Source organism: Protopterus annectens, chromosome 6.part0, assembly GCF_019279795.1.
Source record: "Protopterus annectens isolate FY-2018-M chromosome 6.part0, PAN1.0, whole genome shotgun sequence".
NCBI lineage: Eukaryota > Metazoa > Chordata > Ceratodontiformes > Protopteridae > Protopterus > Protopterus annectens.
Window position 1 is genome coordinate 709,014,627 of NC_056737.1, and position 21,314 is coordinate 709,035,940.

General features: G+C 38.8%; 1 protein-coding gene across 1 annotated transcript in view; it reads left to right on the forward strand.

The window, feature by feature from the left end:
* Positions 1-21,314, forward strand: part of LOC122803881 (vomeronasal type-2 receptor 26-like) — a 263,934-nt gene that overhangs the window by 74,300 nt on the left and 168,320 nt on the right. The window contains exon 3 of the mRNA XM_044073562.1: positions 4,246-4,304. Coding sequence (XP_043929497.1) covers positions 4,246-4,304 — 59 coding nt within the window. The remainder of the gene's footprint in view (positions 1-4,245; positions 4,305-21,314) is intronic.

A 21,314-nucleotide genomic window follows, 5' to 3' on the forward strand; every position in this document is an offset into this window, starting at 1 on the left:
TATGGAAATTAGTTTGATCTTATGATTGCTATTTGGATGATTTAGTTTTGTTTTGGAAGGACAGCTTAGAAAGGTTAGACCAATTTTTTTGATTATTTGCATACTACCACTGATTTTTTTGAAAATTACTATGGATGTACAGGGGGGGGCAAAGTCAATTATTTAGATGTCACTATATACAAAAATAGAGAAAAGAGAGGCTTTGATTCTGTGATTTATTACAAACACACCTTCTCAAATTCTTTACTACACTTTGAAAGCTGGCATCCCATTCATCAAAAGAAGGCCCTGGTGAAAGGGCAGTGTGTCAGAGTGGCCCGGATGGTGTCCAATGACAGGGTATTCCAGGTTGAATACAGAAAATTAAGACTCATGCTAGCCAGAAGAGGGTATCCAGACCTGTTTTTATCTGATATTTTTGATGAAGTGGCTATGAAAATAACAATGGGACATTTTACACCTTTATTGGGGTCTGGTAAAGAAAAAAAATAACATATTGACAACTGATATGAATGGATCAGATTCCAGATTTCAAAAACCACTTACTTTATCATTCATTTTAATGACATCTGGTCCATTGTATCCAAGAACTGGAGCATATGTGTGCTCAATCAGGAATACTTGAGCATAATAGGTGAAGCCCCCATCATTGTATACAAGAAGGATATTAATTTTTTAAATTTTTGCTTGAAAAGACTAGTTCCCCACATAACATTGGTAAAATGAGCAAGTGTGGTCATTGCTTCCAGTGCCAAAACATTTTGGAAGAATCAACCTTTTTATTGGTGAGTCTTGGTGAAATTCAATTAAATTATAAATACTACTGTGGCCGCAAAGGGGTGGTCTGTATAGCCCAGTGCCAGTCTTGCACTGGGATTAACATAGGGAATACTAAACTGACCCTGAGTGCTAGGGTGTAACAACACCTCTATGATATTAAGAAGAAAGATGAGAGTAATGCCCTATATAGGCGTCTTAAAGAATACAAGGCCCACACTTTTACGTTTGTTGTTTTAGGTCATGTAGAACTGGGAGAACGAGGGGGCCATCTGATGATTTTCTAGAGTTCAAGGAGCTCAGATGGCAGTTAAAAACAAAGGCAACTGCTAGCCCTGGTCTCGACAAGACAGAATCCGTAAGCAGCCTACTAAAATTAAAAGCTGCTTATTTTTTGTAATTTTTATATATTTTTAAATCTAGCTGCTTAACCTATTTAATATTTTATGTTTAATAAGAACAGTTTCCAATGTAATAGGTTGCCTTTTGATTTTTGATTATTTTTTAATTATTTTTTATTCTTTTTTTTGTAAGGCTTAATACCTGTATGGTGTTTTTTTATGCACTTAATTTATGCCTAGCCTTTTAAATTTTGATGGTTAGGCAATGTGACATTTTTATTGAATGTCAATTAATTAATTAAACAAGTGGGATGGAGGTGCATGTGTGTATATATAAACTGTGCTTACTGACTACTCTTCATTCTGAAGAAGTCCACAGCACCTTGGATAAAAGCACTAAATGTATGAATAAAGTATCAGTAATTTAAAACTTTCTGACACATTCTTCTTTTCTTTTTTTACATTTCCATAGATCTTGAGTTTGTCTTTGTGGCAATTTGTTTTTCATTTCTATTTTTACTTTATATACATTGACAATTTTCATTTCTATTGTCAATTCCCCCACTCTTTTTTTTCATAACCAAACTCAAATTTTTTTCAATATCTCTGACAATATCTATTTTCCATTAAATTTTATCTCATTTAACCTTTCATTCTAACTCATCCATATTATACAAAATTTTTATCTAAATTGTTACCATCTTTTTCCTTTCTGTCACCATAATAGCCATATTCTAGCATATCATATTTATATAAGTTATTTCTTTAAAACCTTTTATAATTTGCATTTCACATTTTTTTTGCCATAATTCCTTTATTCTGTCATAGTTAGAAAAAACATGCTCAGTGGTCTCTGCTTTACCACAGTAATTGCAAATTCTTTGTTCTATTTTCATATGGCATATTTGCCTTCACTGGTAATTTTGTTATTATTAATCTCCACAAAAAATCAATACATTGAAAACATTTTTCACATTTTTGTCTCCTTGCTTTTATAGCTTTTATCTTTCTTTTTTTCCCTTAAATGTTTCCATGGGTAAACATAATAATATGTATCCATTATAATCACATACCATTCCATTCCATTCTATGTTTTCTCTATTACCTATACCAATTTTCCTTAACAACATTTTATCTTGATATTCTTTCATTTCCGCACTTAAATAGCCATCCCTCTTTTTAACAGATTCAGCTTGTCCCAAATTTCTTTATACATTTCTCTGATTATTACCATCAGTCTTTTGTCTTTTTCCTTTAACCATGTCAACACTATATAAATTCAGTGATGCTGTATAAAGAATAGCATTAATTAAATGCAATCCTCCTTCTTGTTTGTTGACATAGAGTATCCCTTTTTAAACCAGGTTTAATCTTGAACTCCATATAAATGAAAAGAATATAATTAATAATTCTTTATCATATTTTTCAGGAGCCATAAACATACTCACTAGATATGCCAATTTGCTGAGTACCTGATTAAATATATATATTTTTCAAAGTGTTATCTTGTAAGTTCTCTAAAACAAACATATATTTTTTATTTTTTAATCATATTCTGCCATTGTATTGCTCTCCATTGCTCAGTGTCAAATTTTATACCTAAAATGTCTAGCCTTTCTCTATTAAACTGAATCCCTTCTCTTTTCCCTAATGTTCTTAATCCTTTACCTTTTCCTTTATTTATACATAAACCAATGACTTTTAGTTCTAGGCTAAGATTTCTGATTGCTATCTTCATCCATTCTTCATTTTTAGTAATTAGCACTACATCATCAGCAAAACAAAACATTACTGGTACCTGAATTCTTTCTTTTGTACAATATTCTGCTACCGTCAAAGTTGTATTTGTCTCATTTATTTAGTTATCTTTTAATTAATGCAAATAAAATACTGCTGGCTGGACAACCCTGTCTTATACCACTTCTGATTTTTATATCTTCACTTAACCAGCCATTTATTACTAATTTTACTTTATTCTTATTATACACTGAAACCAATATCTTAATTATTTTACTGCTAATATTATCTTCTTCTACTTTCGGCTTTTCCCGGATAGGGGTCACCACAGCGGATCACCTGTCTGCTCATGATTGGCAGTGGAGTTTTACAGTTTTGAGTTGCCAGCTCGGCACCCAGCCTTCCACAGAAGGCACACACATGCACACACTCTCACCTAGGGCCAATTTAGAGTGTCCAATCCACCTACAGCATATCTTTGGGATGTGGGAGGAAACCGGAGCACCTGGAGGAAACCCACACAACCACAGGGAGGACATGCAGACTCCACACAGAAGGCACCCCAGCCAAGGATCGAACCAGAGAACCTCTTGCTGTGAGGCAGCAACGCTAACCGCAGCACCACCGTGGCTGCCCATTTACTGCTAATATTATACTCTTTTAAAATACCCCATGAAGTTTTGTGTTGTATCTTATCAAATGCTTTACACACATTTGCTGTCAAGATTTTGAGCTCTGAATGTCTATTTATTGCATCATTTACCACTTCCTTTATTATCATCAAAAGGTCCTGACTCCCTTTTTCTTTTTTCCCAAATACTGTTTCAATGTTCACTTTGCTTTCCATTCTCTTCTCTATTATTTTCATGAATATCTTATAGTCTATATTGTTCAACACTATTGGTCTCTAGTTCTTTATATTTTCTTTCTCTCCTTTTTTTCATGTAGATATCACAGTTCCACTACATATATCTTCATCCACCACCCATTTTTTTCTAACCATTCATTTGACACTTCTAAGAAATATTTGTCTGCCAATCTAGCATATCTTTGTACATTAAATATTCATTTACATCCAATCCTGTGCCTGATTCAAAGTTTACTGTCTTTAAAACAGTTTCTTCCATTGTTATATTTTTTCTATCATCTCATTATCTTCTCAAGATAATTTCTTCACTCTCCATTTATGTCCTTTTTCCATTTTGTATTTTGAAAATGTCTTACTTATATATTCTCTTATTGCATGCATTATTTCTTTCTGTGTCTTAACAATATCTCCATTTTCATTTCTTATGTCTCTTATTACTGTTCTGTTTTCTTTTACTACTCAATTTACGTATTGTGCCACTATCTCTTTCTTTCCTTGTAAAAAAAATCTTTCTTTGAACAGCAAACCGAACCCAAGAGTCTAGGATGAGTGAAGATCGACGACACAGATGGAACGTTATGGTAAGACATATCTTCTTTTTTGTTGAATAAGAAGGAAAGGTTATGGATAATCAGAATGAATACTTCATTTAAACCAGGTTTAAACAAGTAGTTATAAAGATTCTTTTAATTAAGAAGCTTCCTATGTTTGTAAATAATTTATGGATCTATACTAAATTGTTTAATGTTTTTTAACATATTTTTAAAGAAATATAATATTTGTCTTTAACAGAAGATGAAAGAAATTTTATTGGACAGGATTTGGCATGTGATTTTCTGCAGGTTTATTTAAGATGGAGTTGTGGCTTTTTGGAATAAACTTTTTGGATTCATTGGCATTCTGATGTTATATTACATTCTAGAGTGCTATTGTTGTGTAATTTATTCATTGTAATCATGAATCTGGATAGTCGGGATTTATGTGCATCTTTTGGGGTGTTGTTATATTTATATTTATAGAGAGAGATAGGTGGATATACACAGACAGAGAGATGGATAGCCAGGTAGAGGGATGTAAATTAGGATCTATGAAAACACTGGAGGCAGAGCATACACAAAAACCTCACTTTTATTTAACTTTCAAGCTGGAAAGATAGCTCACTCAAAATAAAACAATAGCTTCACAACAGTTAGCCTGTTTATACAGTAGGTAATTTCCAGGTTGTAGGCCTTTCTCTTAGGGCCTGCTCTCAGCTCCAGACTCATGTATTTTCACAGTTCACTCCAAAGCCATAGCCCTCTTTCCTAAGCTCAATTCTCAGCTCCAGAATATGTCACATTTACCAAAACAGTCTACCACTTGGTGTTATACAGACTTTTTCATTCCTTAGGGTGGAACAAACTAACTTTATGAAGTTAACCTTTCAGGCTACTTTCTTTTTTACTGAGGTAACTGGTAATTCAGTCCATATGACTGGCTAATTGTTGGAACAACTGTGAGAGTATTCCCACAGTTCACACATTGGTATGCATTAAATGGAACATACAATTTGTTCACCATCTCCAAATTACAAAGTCATAATTATACAATACTTTCATGCTTTTATTGTAAAGCCAACACATTCGGTATACAATAATCACCCCTCAGCACAAAACCAGGGGTTCTGGACTCATAACAATGTATAATCTGCCCTTGACAACTCATCTGACAACTCAGCAGTTCTGGGGACACTATATGCTTTAAATCACAGGAAAAAGACTTTTCCCATATGTATCATTTAAACCATCCTTCTACTAATTTTACATAATTTCTTCTGTGTTATGGTATCATATAGAACCTAGGAATAGCCTTCCCCTCTGAAGCAGTCTAGATGATACTGAGCTAAAATATTGTTACAAGGGAACTCTTCTGCAAACACTTACTCCCTAACAAAAACTTCCTGTTTACAAGATTCTAATTTTAAGGGGGTCACTCCTTTTATCCAACTTTGTAACTGTGTCCTGTTCTCCAACAGAAAAAGATTTATCTTTTTACTGGTTTCAGTGCTGAGTGTCATCCTTTTTAATTCATTTTCTAAGTTATCTATGCCACCGTTAGATAGCCATTTCTGTCTATCCCAAGTGACTCTGGAACTGTACAAGTTTACAAAAATCACTAGCTTCCTTACTGGAAGCTTGGTTAATTTCTTTACCAGTTCTATATGTTTCTACTTCCCCAGGGAAAGTTATGCACACCCACTGCATTTTATCTTGAACATTATTATTTCTTGTCTATAGAATCTTTAGATTTTCTTTACTAACCTCACTATCTGCTCTTTCTAAACTACTTTTCTTACTGTTTTATGCCTTACTTACACTGCCTACTATAAGAAACAACTTTACTGCATTGTTATTATGATCTCTCTGTTCAGAAAGAGAAATGTGCCTTTAAACTTTCTCCTTAAAACAAGTTTTCATTACACTCCCCAAACTGCTATCTTGGGTATGTAGGATACATGGCATTTGTGTCTCACCACCAGTTTTAACTGTGACACCAACATCGTAACCTGTTCTTCAGCTAGAAGGTTCAAGTTTGCTGCACTATGTAATACAGGGATGCCAAGTACTTTGAGCTCCACATTGTTATGTTCTTCTGTCCTCTCATTCTGATTCTGACCTACTGTACTGAGAAATGTATTTCCCTGACTATACATGTCATATACCTTTTTGAGGAGATTCATGTCAACTTTCCTAAGGCAGTTTTGGTGAAAGTAAAAACTTTGAAAAATATTTGCCAAAACTACCTTCAGTGAATGTCCAAGGAAAGTGTTTTGCAGGGGGCAAGCACCTCCAACACTCCCATGTAGGGGCCCACTCCCCACCTCCCAACTTTGTATATACCAACTCTGAGGTTACACAACAGTGGAGAAAGAAGCAAATTCCACTGTCAATTAATATAGTTTGGTGAACTTACTTAGATAATTTCATATTCACTGAAACTACCTTTGGTGACCTGACTTATTCCCTTTTTAAAGTTTATATTGTTTACTAGTATGTTTCCTGACTCAGGGTTACTTATGTTGTCATTTCACTGTAAAGGATAACACAGAATAAAATATATCAGTTTTAACTTTTTCTTGGTGCACAGATTCCTGTTGCTTAGAGTCCACCTTCAATTACCCTCTGTGCTTAACGATAGCAGACATAGGCTTAAAACTCTGCATTCTCCTCATTCTCCTATTTAGCTCATTTTTACACTCTGCTCACTTCTTTTTTTTCTATTTTCATGTGTTTGTGTTTCAGTACTAGCACATCTTGCAAGCTGATGTGCATACATTTGTTTTGTATGGATATTTTCTTCAGTTCCTATACTGGCATTCCCTAAGTTATAGATTCGGAATTCCACCTCAGTTCATCTTCAGTTCTTACACTAAGCTCTGTTACAGTTTTGGGTGCTGAATTCCTTAGTAGCTCATCTTCACTTACTATATTGACATTTTTACAGTTTTAATTTTCTGCTGCTTATGCTTCTGGTAATAGACAAAATCCTTTTCATTGTCTAACCTCCACCAAATTCTTTATTTCTGTGTTTCAGTCTCTGCATCATTTAATGTTTCAAGATCCTTCTCTTTACCAAGCTGATACACAAACATTTTTCCCTTGTCTAGAATCCCCATGTTTTAGTTCTTAGTATACACTAACTTTTCCTCTTTCTTATACTCTTTATGCTGTTCTCTATCTTTTTCACTGTCTTTTACTTCTCTAAGTTGCTTTCCTTGTGATGAATGCTTACCACCCTCCTACCTCTGTGTTCCTCTAAAAAGAGCATCTCAGAACATATTTAATCTACCAATATTCTTGTTTCCTTACTTATAATCACCTGCTGCCTAGGGTTTTGCTCTTTCTGTCTTGTACTGACAGCAGAGCATTTAGAGCTCTAGTCATGTACATTTTCTCCTTTCTTAACTACATTAATGAAACTTCTTTTGCTGGAACAAAATGATTGACTTTAACATTTGGATTACTTTCTGGTGTCATTCCAAGGGGATACAGTACCTGACAGCCTGGGAAGACATGATTGACAGACCATGATGCTTTGCCAGAGACAGCTTGCATCTGACTCCCTTGGGCTTTAGGCTTCTGGCAAAGGATCTTGCCTCCCCCATAGTGCGTTTTTTTAGGCAATGCCATGAGGTCAAAGCTACCAACATGAAAATGTCATCAAAACACAAATTAAAGGTCGTGCTATTAAATACTAGGAGTCTAAACATGAAACTGCACTCATTGCAAGCATTTGTATTCCTGGAAGATGCTGAGATTTGTGTAGTCACAGAAACCTTGTTCAAAGCTGCAGAGAGCACCCAGCCATACCAGGTTTCTCATCCTGTCATACTTTCAGACCCCAAACTATGGGCAGCAAAGCAAAAGGAGGTGGAGTTTCAGTATATATTAAAAACATACACACCTCCAAGCTGGTCAAACAGTATGAAGCACAGGAGACACTCCAGGTGCAGTTAACCACTGACAAGACTCCTATTCAAATCATAGCTAGCTACAGGCCCCCAACATTGATTCAAGATGCCCACTACACCTATCTGGATTCAACCCTTTACCCTGATCCTGAGCAACTTTAACTGTCCAGTCATAGATTGGAAGAACTACAAATGCCAAAACACAAATGCCCAGAGATTTCTTGATTTTGTGGCCGCAAACCCCACAAGAGGCGAAAATATGTTGGACTTGGTATTAACCAACATGAGTAACCACTGCAGCATCCCTACAGTGTCATCCTCCCTGGTAAGATATGACCACAAAGCGGTCACTTTCAAAGTCATCATCTCCCCTGACCCCCCCCCCCCCCCAGCTAGGGTCAAACATAAAACTTCTCCAAAGCTGATTACAACCTCCTGAGGGAAAGTAACAGCTTCACAGCCCCCTCCCCTCTCTAGGAACTGGTTCAAATTTCCAAACCCACATCAAAATACTATACAAGCATTTATATAGCTGCATGGAATCAGGAATACCCGACAGGACAAAATCATCTTCCTCAAGGAAGACTAAACCTCTCTGACGGACATCTGCAATAAATAAACTCTTTAACAAAAGGAAAAAATTGCTGTCCAGGACCAAGAAAGAGTAGGTGCCTAATTGGAAGCAATCTCTCCTCAACCTGAACAAGCAAATAAGAGCACTAGTGTAATCCTCCAAAGCAAACTTCGAGTCCAAACTGACCACATCTACTAAAGACAGTCATAAGGCCTTCTTCACATATGTCCACAATCTCAAAGGAAGCCCTCAGATCTGCTCAGAAATGGTGGTTAAGGACACCACATACACAAATGCCATAGATATAGTCAACCTGCTGGCAGACAGGTTCAGCGAAAACTCCACCCCTATGTCCCCCATCAGTAAATCAGGACATCCCCAGCACCTGCCCCCCCCCCCAATCTCTAGGGAGCAAGTCATCACTGCTCTCTCAAAGGCAAAAAATACAGCCTCCATGGGACCCGATAGCATCCCAGGCTGCATCCTACATGAACTCAGGCAGGAACTTGCAGCAGCATTAGGCACCCTATTCAACCAAAGCCTGAGTACAGGCCTTGTCCCAGCCGAGTGGAGGACACCCACTGTCATCCATTTGCACAAAGGTGGAGCAATCACCGATCCAGAAAGTTATAGACCCATCAGCCTAACTAGCCTGATCTGCAAGGCCATGGAATGGATTATCATGGACCTCATTAACAATGACATTGGCAACCTCCAAACACTCAATCCCACACATTTTTGTTTCATCAAGTGGAGGTCATGTATGTTAAATTTGGTCGACTTCTTTGACACAGTCGAGGGGAAGACAGTGCACACTGCCTACCTTGACCTGGCCAAAGCCTTCAATACTATTCTCCACTCAGGCATAATAGATAAACTCTCTCAACTAGGCATCAATCCATATGTTACCAGATGGGTAGCAAACTGACTCACTGATAGAACCCACCTAGTCAAAATAGGGAAGCCACCTCAAGCAGTAAACCCATAACGAGCAGTGTTCCCCAGGGATTGGCCTTGAGGCCTCTGTTGTTTGAGATATACTTTTCTGAGGTGCAGACCAAAACCAGTGGGCTATGGCTGACCAAGTTTGCAGACTGCAAGCTGGACGGTGTCATCAATTCCCCTAGTGATGTGGACATCCTCCAAGAAGGTCTCACCCAAAAAAATGACTGGTGCCAGAAACATGGCCTCAAACTGAATGCCAAAAAATGCATCATCATCCCCTTTGGGGAAAGTGACATCCCCTCAAATTATCATATTAATAACAAGGTCCTAAGCACACAATCAGTTAGGAGAGACTTGGGCACCCAGGTTGATAGCAAACTGACTTTTGACCACCATATTTCCTCCATTGTACGGAAAGGTTTCTACATGGCACACCTCATTAGGAAGGATATCTCATTCAGGGACAAGATAGTCACAACATCCTTGTATTCTTCCCTTATAAGACCCATTATTGAGAACAATGCCTATTTTGGCATGTACCTCACAAAGCACATGCAGCAGCTGGAGAGACCACCGAGGTTCCTCACCAGGAGAATCCAGGATCTCAAACATTTCCCCTCCACAGATAAGCTAAAAGCCCTGTCCCTCTCATACAGACTCCTCAGAGATGACATCTGTCTGGCATACAAAGCAATCTCTGATCCCGCCTTGATGGGATTGCTACATATCTGCAAATGTAGCTCCCCTCAAGTAACTCACACGCCCGACCTCAACATGGTCTGTGACATCAATAGGACTTGTTGGCGGGACAGATTTGTGTCCCAGAAACTCTCCCTTCTGTGGAATAGACTCCCTCTCCATGTCAAGCAGAGCTCCTCATCAACACTTTTTAAGTGCAACCTGGATAACTGGATGGGGAACAGAAAGTACACCCCTGGGATTCCACCTGTATCCCTGCTGGACAGGGCCATCAGGTGATGACTCGTTGGAACATGGGCTAAATTCTTGGCTAGGCTTGTAAGGGCCTCAGGGCTCATAGCCTAGTAACTTCCTATGATCCTATGAAAATTCCTCTTTGTCAGCACTCAGCTTGGTACTTAGAATATCTTCCCTTTTCAGGCTTTCGGTTTTAACTTCACAGAAAGTTCGGAAGTTTTGCCCCGAATGTACAGTTCACTTCCTTTCCAAGTTTACTTTCTTAGAATACATTCATTGAGTGATTTATTATATTCTGTACTGCCAACCACTTCCATTCCATGATTTGTAGTGTTTTCAAACTGCAAGGTTTCCTCTACTCTATCTTCTAACCCTATCTTGTTGTAACAACAATTTTGTTTACCTGTCTTGTAACATTTTCAAGATGCACTGTCTTAGTGTATGGATCTGTTAAATGCTAGCTTTACTATTGTGCACTGCTGTGCCTTAGCAGGCTGCATCAGTTTAGCATCTAAGTTCCTTATTTAGGTTGTTCTGTCTCAGCAGGCTGTAATGTTTTATTGGGGAAATCTTTTATTTCTTCAGATTCTGCTCTTACACGCTGTTCTATCACAGCAAGCTGCAACTTAGTGCACAAGTTCTTTCTTTTTAAAGATTCATTTGTTGTGTGCTCTTCTGCATCAACATATTATGTTAGCGTACAGATCCTTCATATTACTTAACTAAATTCTAGCTTATTTTGTACTTTCTATGGCAACTCCCTTATTCTGTTTTTTTGTTTCTGGATCACTGTATGAATGTCACCACCTTGCCCAACCCCCTTTACCATGCTCACAGTAAATGGGTATATCAGGTCGATGCTCTGTCTAAATGCCACACTGGGTCTATGGATTCTACCTCCTCCAACATTTTCCATGATACTTTAAAACTGAGAAAATCTTTTTCTAATATGAACTCATGAGACAAATCAGGGATTATAACCACAGGGTTTAAGACTTTTCCAAGCTCTGTCGGAATTTCTTCATGTGTAAGGAAATACACTACTTCTCTGCTGGTCAGTAATAAATAACGTTACGTATATACCCCAGTGTCCCTTGATAAGAGAAATTGGACTTCCAGAACCTAGCAGTTATTGAACCCCTATTCCTTCTACAAATACAATATATTTCACTAGCTTAGTTTTAACCCAGCAGCAGTGGGCTTTCTTCTCTATTCTAGATGTTGAAATAACTTTGTTCAAAGTATGCATTTCAGATTTCAAGATCGTATTCTCTTTACAGAGCTTAGTATTGTGACTGGTCTTTCCACATTTGAAAGAAAGTAACACATTATTTGTTATATTCTTTTTCATTGAAGAGGGCACATTTCTTGCTACAATTTCAACCTTAGAAAGAGGCACTTATCATTTCTAAACATTATATAATTAACTCATAATTGATCTACTATGGTTGTTAGTTTATCTCATTCTTTTAATTACATTGTAATACCAACTCTCATACTAATAAGCCAAGCTCTTTTAATCTTACCTACTGCTGAAATCTTTCTCATTTTATATTTACTGTTTCTGCCAGGTTCAAATCAAAGCTTTAACATGTGCCATAAATAACATATCTAAGCACTTGACAGTTTATCTATACAAAATGTCCATTTAGAAAATGTTACTATTGGTCCCTCAGGGGTTTTATTAACTTTAAGTTTATCATCTTAACAGTCCCTAGCTAGCCAACTACCTCCTAGCTCCCATGGTCCTGAAAGTAACACCCCTAGAAACCTACTCGCATTCAGCTTCCAACCAGTCGCCACTTCACTTATCCGTACCTTGATCAAAAAATTAAAACCCACTACACTTTCTGCTGATCAACTCCCTGCCGAGTACCTACAAAAATCAGCTGATGCTATTGCTTACCCCGTCAGAATACTAATCAATCGAACCATAGTAGAAGCTAAAATTCCCACCATCTGGAAAATATCCTATGTAATCCCACTTCACAAAGGAGGCAGCTCTACTGAATTCTCCAGTTATAGGCCAATAGCTATACTCTCTCCACTTGCAAAGATTATGGAAAAATGTATTCATAGACAACTCATGCACCACCTAATCCAAAATCGCCTTATGGCAGACACTCAGCATGGCTTCTGTCCTCATCACAGCACTACTTCAGCCCTCCTAGCCTTTACTAACACCATAAACCATAATCGCAACAATAGTTATATATCCTCAGCCCTCTTTTTGGATCTTTCCAAGGCATTCGATATGGTTGATCACCAACTTTTAATCCACACCCTGCAAACATTCTGTCTAGATACTGGAGCCCTCCAATGGTTTCAATCCTACCTGAATGGTCAACAGTAGGCTGTCCTCTGGCAGAACAAACTCTCTAACCTTCTACCTAACACTCTTGGAGTACCACAAGGCTCTATACTAGGGCCCTTGCTGTTCTCCATCTTCATTAACAACCTTTATACTGTTATCCCAAAAGTCAGCTGTATCCAATATGCTAATGACTCTACTCTGATTTGCTCAGCCACATCTCCAGTAGAGTTATGGTCAGCTACCCAGACCACCTTTAATAGAATAGAAAACTGGCTTTCTGAACATCATCTGATCCTAAATCCCAAAAAAACTAAAATGTTGTTATTTTCACCAACACGTAGGTCTACCGCTTTCACCTTTACCATAAAATCAAATGATGGCACAATAATCTCCCCTGACCCATCTACAAATCTATTAGGTGTCATCATAGACAATAATCTAAAATTTGACCTACATGTTAACCAAACTATCAAAACCATCAATAAAAAACTAGGGTCACTTTACAGAATAAAAGCCTTCCTAACCCCATCCAGCTAAAACTGCCATAGCTCGCTCTCACCTTCTTTCAACCCTTCTGTATGCATCCCCTCTACTCTCGAATTTAAACAAGACTGTCCTTAACAAACTCTCAATTTGCTACAACCACATTGCCAGGTTTGCCACTGGGCTGCCTTTTAGGACACATCATTGCATCAATCTAAATCAGCTTGGGTGGCTTGAACTACCCAGCCTAATCCAGTATAACCAACTGATTATGGCCTATAAAATCCTCTCTAATCCGGACAATACTCCTGCACTTAAAAATATTATCACCCCCTATAACGATCCTCTAACAAACTACTAATTCAGACTAGCAAAATTAATAACACAGACGGTGATTCTCTCTTTACAAACTCTGTAAGTAGATCCTGGAACTCTCTTCCAGCTGATATTACCTTACTTTCCACCTTAGGTCAATTTAAAACTAGACTCTAGCAACATTTGTCACTTAACTGGCTATGTCAATGTATCAAGCCTGGCTAACTCTCTCTAGAATGTGTAAAAATCTGTTAACCAGTTTACTGTGTAATTTAATTTAATCCTGACTTGTGCTCAGGATTAACTGTAACCTGTGGAACTTGTTTAACTTGCTTACTTATGTAATCTCTGTAAATAGTCTGTTTGTAATATGTAATGCTGGTATTATGTAATGCTGTATCTGCTTACCCTTGGAGCTTTTCTCCCCGGGCCTCCGCTGAAAATGGACATGCATCCAGTCGGACTATCCCGGTCAACAAATGTAAAATAAAATAAAATAAATAAAAATAAATAAATCATAGTTCATGCAATCAGCCTTATTCGTGTCCATACTTAGTACTCCCTTTGAGTTGGAAACTTTATTGGCCAGCCCTATTAGCTGTTTCTATAATTGCCCATCTGTGAATAAACAAGCTTTACAATAATTCCTTAATAATACAGTTATGTAGAACAAGTACAAGAGTTGCACTTTTCCCAGTGACACAGGAACACAGCTGCACAAAGCAAAACTCCTAGGCACTCTCAATGAACAGAGGAAACCACACTCAGTTTGCTAGCGCTATATTATATTTGGGACATCAGGAATAAGTTTCCACCTGAAATGTCCACTGCCTGCATTTTCTACCCATAGTTGAACTGTAAAGACACTGGAGGCAGGACATACACAAACATGCACTGTTATTTAACATTCAAACTAAAATAGAAGCTCATTTCGATTTGTAGATACAAAACAAAACAGTACCTTCACTGTCCATTCAGTCCATGTAATTGGCTAATTAATGTGTGAACCACTTGGCGAGTACTATCACAGTTCACACACTACTATGCACTGAAAGGAGCATGCACATTATTTAGCATCAACATATACATTTATGCATGCAACAGGCTCATCATGCTACTATATCTAAATCTTTATCTACTTTATTCACTGTTTCAGTATACTAATTTCACAATGATATGATGCTATTGAAAATGCCTTAGCTTAGATAGGTTGAATCTTTATGCGCAAAGATATTGCTGTATATAACACCTTCATAGCCATTTTACAAACAGTAATTTACTGACAGATTTTGTTTGTTTGACATTTCATTATTGTCTATATTTCTATTTATTATTGAACAAAAATACATTTATTGATTTTACTAGCTATCATTAAATATGCCTTCTTCATGTTAAAATACAAACCTTTTTTAAAGACTGTGTTAATCTTAATAAGTAGGTACTTCTGATCATCTTCACCTTCAGCTAGTAATGTGGTATTATCAGGATAGTAAATGTTGATAATTCTTCATCTAGTTATCACACGTTGATCTTCTTATAGGCTCATAGGTTAGTACTAGGTTAGCTGCCTTTCCTAGCCATTTTAAGACTTGACATTTTCCCTTTTTGTGCTTGAAATAACCTAGCCCTTTAGTTGTAGATTAACCTTACCCATCCCATGGTCAATAATTATATATTAACCATAATGGGAATAACTGGGAATATACCATAGATAATTTGAGGGGGCCCACATATTGTGTAAAACATTTAGGGGCTGTGGGGCAGTCCTGAGGTAAATTTTCTGCTTCCCACACATAGATCTAAGTTTCTCTTGAATATGGATAGCAATGAACTTTGTTTTATGTGGGAATTCTGTTTCACAGCAATGGTGTCCTCTGTGAGATATACCTGTCCCTCCAAACCATTCTGTTGATTTTGCAGAAGAGATTTAGATCCCTAGATCGAGTATTTCTGATGCCATTTGACTTGCTGATGTGCAGTAAATCCATCATAAATGGGTCAGAAGATCCCTTAAATGCCAGACACAGATCACCTCTTAGCAGTCTATAGGATACTGAGTATATTGACAAATCTTTGCATTGGTCAGTGAAGGTTATGTTGCTTTTCACCTTGTATCCTTTTAGTAGGTTATCAATATGGGCATTCCAGTTGTTGCATGTGTCTGGACAGATACTGCCAGTGGGGGCATTATATTCAATGACTGGCCAAATGAGGGCTGAGTGAAAGGGGACAATGACATCCCAAAATTTAGATGACTTTGTTTATAATCTATGCAATATAGAAGGACTTTCTTACAACAATAGACACGTTGTTCAAAAGATAGGTCACTGTCCACATAAGTTCCCAAATCCCAAACAACTGGGTCAACTCAATTTTTCATACATTCCTGCTTCTCTGATGACTTGCTTTGTATATAAACTAAACTGGTATGCTGAAAGTATGCACCTTTTTGAGTTCTAAGCCATTCTATTTTTCCTTGTTGAGTTAAAATGGCTGTTTTATCCCTTGATACAAGGATTCTACCTGGCAGTTATGAGGTGTTCTGCTATATCCATGCTTCTCAACATGGCCCACAGTTCTTCATAATGTGTAGAGTCAAAGGCCTTGCTATAATCAAAGAAACATGTGGATAACTTTCTGATATTATTGTGTATTTTCAAGGATCCACCTCACAATCACAATGATGTCTCTAGTTCCTCACTGTTTCCAGAAACCTGCTTGTACTTCCTGCAATTCCCATTTAAAGCATGGCTGTAATTTCTACTGAGTAATCTTGAGAGGAATATTCATGATATATGGGATCATAGTGTTTGTATAATAGTTTATACCCTTTGAACTGCTGTGTAACAGACATTGCCTAGGCTTACTAGATACAGCTAAAGAAACATGGAAGTAAGAAAATTCCCTTTTAGATGTGTAATAGAACACCTTATGGGCCTACAGGACAAATTAATAACTGTAATGCATGTTGTAGGATGACATTTGTAGAAGAAACAACAGACACAATAGAGAAAAAATGTTCATCTGAGAAAGAGATCAAGCCACAAGATAAGGTGCCTCCACAAGTGACATGGAAGGGCAAATCCCTAACAATAGCTCGGTGAAGATATGTGAAGGCTGCCAGCCTAGCCAGATAGAATTTTGTGGATCATTCTGTCATTTGTAAATATTAATGTAAGCCACATGCTTGTTCTCTTAAATATAAGAAAATTATGGTAAATGTTGAACTTCAAAAATGTAACCACATTGCACTCTGCTGGAGGAAAGCTGATAAGTCAAGCATTATATAATTGTTTGATCTCAAAACTCGGAGTCGAGATGTCTGAATGAAGGAATTGTTCCTATTGTTTTGAGACCAGAGTTAATTGCTAAAATTTGTATGTATAATGTCTATTATTCCTGTAGCTTCCTGACCAGCTGCAAGATCAAAACGGCTGTTACACTCTGAGTTTCTGTTAGCCTGGGAACCAGAGAATAAATGATGTAATCTGAAATGAGTCGGTAGTACTGTGTTACCAATTTAAGGACAGAGAGACTCAGAGCATTTTGCATTTGTTTTCAGAACTGACAACATCACCAGCACTGTTTTGCTCTATATGTAAGTTTATTTTAGAACTGTGTTTGCTCTTAGATATAGCTAGGAAATAGGAAGATTAGACTAGTTGTTTTCTGTATTGATGTCAGAACTATTCTACTGTGTTATTTTAAGCATTTCTTGTGATCTCTGAACTCTTGACTACCACTGTGTAGTAAGAAGAATTGTCTTGTGTTTTTTTTATTATTTATTATTAAATATGTTTAAACCTTTCAACTGTGGCTGTTTTATGTAGAGATAATTTAAGCTCTAGAGTACATTGCACATGTATAGTGATACTGGCCAAGCCATTCCAATAAGCCTGGCTGTTCAGTTACACTTACCATTTGGATAATAATATTGCAGAGTAATAATTGGAAACCCTTTGATTAGGGCCTTATTAGTAGCTGATATTAGTGGTTGGTGGCAGTGATTTCTACCTTATAGCCTGGGGCAGAGAAGGGGGCATAGCTGGAGAACCTGTGCCAGCCTTCCTCAGGAGTGTCTAAGTGTTTGTGTATAACTCATATCCCAAAGTGTGTGTGTGTCAGCTACTTGGGCAGGGACATGAAGCACTGGTTGGACAGAGAGGGTGCTGGAAATTTTAGCTTGACCACTAGGCTGAAATCTGGACCCTATAGCTGTCCCAGTGGGGAGTCCTATTGGGGATCTGGAGAGAAAGAGAGAAACCAGCCCCAGAATGACTGTGATCTCCTTGTGCTCTTAAGGGAAATTTTACTTTACTTTGTGTGTATTTGTTATCCTTTCCAAAGTGGACACCCCTCACTGGTGTTAGTGGTGAGGATTGAGGCACCTTTATTGCTGGGCCAGTGCAGGGGCATCACATATTAATTGTTTAGCAGTGGTGGGATATCCACACCACATATTAATTGGTTGGTAAATACTAATTGGCTTGTAGTGGTGTGGATAATGAATTCCTGTAGCTTATGTACAGTGATCACTGAGGGTGTTTTTGTACTCTAAATCAGCCACACAATGAATATTCAGAGTTCAGATCACAATTGTTTTATTTCTTTTGTTAGCTTAGTTAGTCAGGGAGAGCAGGCAAGCATGTCAGCAGAGGAGTACGGAAAGCTGACAAGGAGCCAGCTGGTTGAGATGTGGCAGGGTAGGGGACTGGTGCATGGAAACCTGACTAAGGCAGACATGAGTGCAGCTTTGGTCACAGGTGGATCAGATAACAGCAACCAGGAGGATGATCAGACTGGCAGTGGAGATATACAACACTCAGGGAATGGACAGCTCAACCTTTGTGCAGAGGACTTAAAAATCCATCTGGAGCTAAAGAGACTTAACTTGGAGGCCAGACATTTGGAAGTGGAAGCTGTGGAAAGGCAGCAGCAGAGGCAGCATGAAAAGGAGATGCTGACTCTTCTCCAGAGTCATGGAGGTAATGGGGAAGGGAGTAACTGGACCCCAGAAGCACAAAATGTCAGTAAATTTCTTCTGCAGTTTACAGAGGGGGATAATTTTGATAGCTTCATTCATATGTTTGAGAGGGTATGTAAACAGTATGATGTTGACCAAAGGCTCTGGGAAAAGTTCTTGACCCTCTTACTCCATGGTAAAGCTGTAACTGTGCTGTCTAAATTGATTGTGAATTTTTTGATTATACTGTTGTTAAGAATTGCTTGTTAGAATGTTTTAAGCTAACATCTGAAACTTATATAGGAAAATGTTTCGTGAGCATAGATGCAAGGCAGATGAAAGTGTGTGTGAATATGTTGCTGAACTGGGCACTTATTTTCATAGGTGGGTGAATGGATGTCAGATCACCACCTTTGAAAGGCTGGCAGACTTTTGGTGAAGGAACAAGCCCTTAGCACTTTGCCTGAGGACATGAGGATCTGGTTAGCTGACAGACAATGTGCTACATCAGAGGAGTTGGGGAAGAAAGGAGACCTATACCTAGCAAGCAGGGCATCCCTGCACAGGAAAAGAACCCCAAGTACTGCTCATGGATCTAAAGAAACCCATTGTGGGAAGCACAGACTGCCCCATAGAATCTGCCAATAGCAGGGGAACCCCCTAGTCCAGGTACATGTCCAGGACCTAGAGTTACATGTTTTGAATGCAACCAGTGGCGCCATGTGGCATACAGATGTCCACAGAGGGAAGGTGGGAAACAAAAGGTGAGGGAGCCAGTAAGTGGGAAAGACAAAATGCCAATAGTAGGTTGACTTGGGACAACAAGGATACCAAACTACCACAAGAGGTTATTTCCTATTGTAGTGAATGGCAAAGAGGCCATTGCTAAGAGAGACATAGCCTCTGACATAACCATTGTAAAGCCTGTAATGGTTACAGAGGATCACTACTTGCCTGGGCAGTCTTCTCCAGTTAGGGCTTTAGGAGGGACCACATTCCAAATACCTTTGGCTAGTGTTCACCTTGACTGGGAGGGGGGAAAAGAAAACCAGCAAGTAGGTGTGTTTGAGGATATCCCTTTAGATGTCCTGATAGGGAATGATTTTGATAATGCAGTACCATGTGCTCATGCAGTTACACAAAGTCAGGCTTGGAGACAAGCATGTGGGTCTGGTAGCCTAAGGGAGACCCAGTCAGACCCCATACTTGCAGCCAGGACTGGTGAGGTGGTTACTTCAGGGAGGGAGCTGTGCTGTAGCAGTGAGACTGGAGGTGATCCACAGCTGCTTGTGGGTACTGATGTTCCCTTGGACAGAGTGACTGCAAAGGTAGAGGTGAGTAGTAGTACTCAGGCTGACAGTGAGGCATCGCTGTCAGAGGATGCCAGAGTTCCTGTGGAAGGGGAGCTGGGAAGGATTACAAAGAGATAGTTGAGATAGACTCAGCTCTCAGGCCCTACATTGCAAGGACTGAGGCAGGTAGCTAGTGAGGCACCTGATTCTCAAGGGAAGAGGGAATCTGTATACTGGGACAAAGGGTTACTGTATAGAGAGTGGAACCCTGAGAGAGGGCTAGAAGGTGAGAGAATACAGCAGTTGGTAGTGCCTAGAGCCTACTGTCTGGTGCTTCTAGCCATAGCCCATGATAGTCGCTTTGCAGGTCATATGGGCATAAAACATACAAAGAGATATATTATGCAGAACTTCTATTGGTCTGGAATTTCCAGAGATGTAACCCAGTACTGCAGGACCTGTGAGCAGTGCCAAAAGGTAGGCAAGGCATGAGACAAGGTGAAAGCTCCTTTGATGCCTTTGCCTGTGATTGAGGAGCCATTACAGAGGGTAGCTATGGATATTGTGGTGCCTCTGAGTACCCCAAGATCCAGAGGGAAAAAGTATATCCTAGTGGTAGTAGATTATGCTACAAGATACCCTGAGGTAGTGGCTTTGCCCTCCATTGAGGCAGAAAAGGTGACAAATGCTTTGTTAGAGATTTTCAGCAGGGTAGGTTTCCCAAAATAAATACTGACTGACAGAGGTGCCAATTTCATGTTAGACCTCCTGCCTTGTCTGTGGAAGTTCTGTGGGGTGAAGCACCTGAAGACCACCCCCTACCATCCCCAGACTAATGGCCTTGTTGATAGGTTAAACTCTACATTCAAGTCCATGCTACGGGCATTTGCAGACCAGTTTAAGAGGGAGTGGGACAAATATTTGCCCCATCTGTTGTTTGCTTACAGAGAGGTTCCCCAGGAATCCACAAGCTTTTCACCCTTTGAGTTGTTGTATGGGCATAGGGTGAGGGGACCTCTAGATTTAATTTATGATGAGTGGGAAGGTGAGTGTGAACCTCACAAGGAGTCTGTTGTGGCATATGTCCTAAACCTCAGGACAAGGCTCAGGGAAGTCATGGGTTTGGCCCAGGAGAACCTGGAAGATGCCCAACAACAGAAAAAGGTATGGTATGATAGGAATGCTCGAGCTAGAGAGTATGCTGTAGGGCAGCAGGTAATGATTCTCATTCCTGTCAGACACAACAAGCTGCAAGCAGCTTGGGAGGGGCCCTTCATGGTGGTAAGAAAGGTAAGTAATGTTAACTACATGGTAGAACT